The sequence below is a fragment of the Cariama cristata genome, unplaced genomic scaffold, assembly GCF_000690535.1.
Source record: "Cariama cristata isolate BGI_N322 unplaced genomic scaffold, ASM69053v1 scaffold1060, whole genome shotgun sequence".
NCBI classification, from domain to species: domain Eukaryota; kingdom Metazoa; phylum Chordata; class Aves; order Cariamiformes; family Cariamidae; genus Cariama; species Cariama cristata.
In genome coordinates this window covers 61,898-63,939 of record NW_009593109.1, presented here as the reverse complement: position 1 = coordinate 63,939, position 2,042 = coordinate 61,898, and the positions used below count along the sequence as shown (strand labels likewise).

The 2,042-nt window shown below is 48.0% G+C and overlaps 1 protein-coding gene across 1 annotated transcript in view; it reads right to left on the bottom strand.

Annotated features, from left to right (window-relative positions):
• Positions 1 to 733: 733 nt before the first annotated feature.
• Positions 734 to 2,042, bottom strand: part of KMT2E (lysine (K)-specific methyltransferase 2E) — a 62,635-nt gene continuing 61,326 nt past the window's right edge. Inside the window, exon 27 of the mRNA XM_009709047.1 lies at positions 734 to 2,042. Within this exon, the coding sequence (XP_009707349.1) occupies positions 1,362 to 2,042 (681 nt within the window). The 3' untranslated portion in view covers positions 734 to 1,361.

The window sequence follows — 2,042 nt, the reverse complement described above, 5'->3', positions numbered from 1 at the left end:
TCCTGTGGTGTGAGCAAAATTTAGAGCAGTCACTGCTGAGATGTGAGGACGCTGTCACACACCAGTTATGGAGTAACTCTGCACCTGATAAGTGCTGCTGTTCAGCCTTTAAACAAACAAAAAAAAATAATAGTAGTGCTGTGTAGTTTGTAAGCTTCCCTACCCCATTTTAGCACCACTGGCTTGGCTCCCCTGAGTCTGCACTAAGGGGAGGGCCTGAGGATCCACGGGAGGAGAAGAGGGAGGTAGCACAGCCTGCAGTGGTTCTCAAGGCTGTCACCAAGGTCACAATAACCCGTCCGACGGGGCTTTGGCACACAAACACACTAACGGCCCCAGTGCTACCCCGTCAGGAACCCATCAGCAAACGGACACAGGACCCTGCTGTGCTTGGGGTGATTTTTCCTCACCCCTAGGCTCAGCAGGGGAAATACCCCCCCCCTCCTGCAGCCCCTTCCACACCCGAGTGCCCCACAGCTGTAAACCCACTGCGGGAACCTGCGGGGAGGCGGCCAGCGGCACAGGGAGGGGAGGGGGGTCTGCTTGCCATGGTTAAGGCCCCGTCCCTGACGAGACACCACCCGTTCAGGACAAGGAGTTAAAACTGACGTAATTGTGATTTATTAACATGAATTAAAATGCCCAACCAGTGCTGCAATGTGACAGTATATTAAAAAAAATTAAAGATCATATACTGTACTACTTTCACAAAGATCACACTTTTGTTTTTTTTCAAAAGAGACTTATATGTACAATACTATATCAAATGAAAGAAGCTTTAAGCCATTTTACAAGCAAAAGAAATACAGTATTTACAGCACTCGTCAGACATTAGAAACAGTCTATACATTAAATTACAATTTCCGCAAATAACTGATGAAACGGAAAGCCATGTCCACACCAAAACTATAAAAATTTGTATTGCATTGTTTTCTATCTCTATGCACACGAAGAACTGTTGACAGAAGAAAATGAAAAAAAAAAATTGTTAGTGCCATCACTTAGCCTGTGTACTTAATTACATATGTATAAAAGTAATATAGAAAACATTCACTAAATGAATTTAACTGCAACAATAAAATTTTAAAGATTATGCAGCATCAAACCTACTGCCAGAAAAAACAGCTGGAATGTTCACTTACAAAATAAAAAGAAATACCTAATACTGGCTTAACAGCACATTTTCAGGAATTTTAAAAAGCAAAAAAATGGAAAGAATACAATGAAAGAGCACTGGTGTTTGCTTTTATACAAAGTATCATGTACAAGCTTTAAAAAGTACCTTGAACAGGTACATATGAAATATACACAGTTTATATTACAGAACATTTAAAAAATGTTTAGAATTAGAGGGATGCATTTTAGTGCCACCCCGAACCATGGTAATTGTTCTGAAAAGTGGGCGGCACCTGTGCTCTGTGGATGGGGATCTGTCCGGGCACCGGCGAGGCCTGCTGCGGGCCTTGCACGCCGTGGGGAAGGGCGACGGAGCCGGGGTGAGGGCAGAACCCCGTGGCGGTAGGTGTGGCGATGCTGTTTGGTCCTTGAGGTTGGATGTGAGGACCCTGACCAGGGAGCGGACAATGAGGTCCTGTTCCAGCAGGCTGATGTTGAGGTCCAGGTCCTAACGCCGTGTGATGCGGGGCTTGTGAGGAATAGGAGGAGACGCTCGTGTGAGTGTTTGAAGGGAAATGGGGGGGTCCTTGGTGGGAGGGGTGGTGTAACCCTTGTGCTGAGGCTGGGTGATGCCCCGAGCCCATCACGTTGGAAGGCGGGGGCGGAGGGGGGGGAGGCGCCGAGTTTACAACGTGCTGGTGTTGTGCTTGCAAACCTTGGTGACCAGGTGAAGGATGGGGAGGTTGGTGGTGGGGTAGAGGACCCGGCGGCGGAGGCGGTGGTGGCAAATGGTGACCAGCAGCTTGAGAATGAATGTGTGATCCAGGAGCTACTGCCACGGCATGAACTGGACCGACGACGTGTGCTACAGAGTGCTGCTGATGAGTACTTTGCTGCTGTACGAGGTGAGGTCCGGGAGCAGGGGG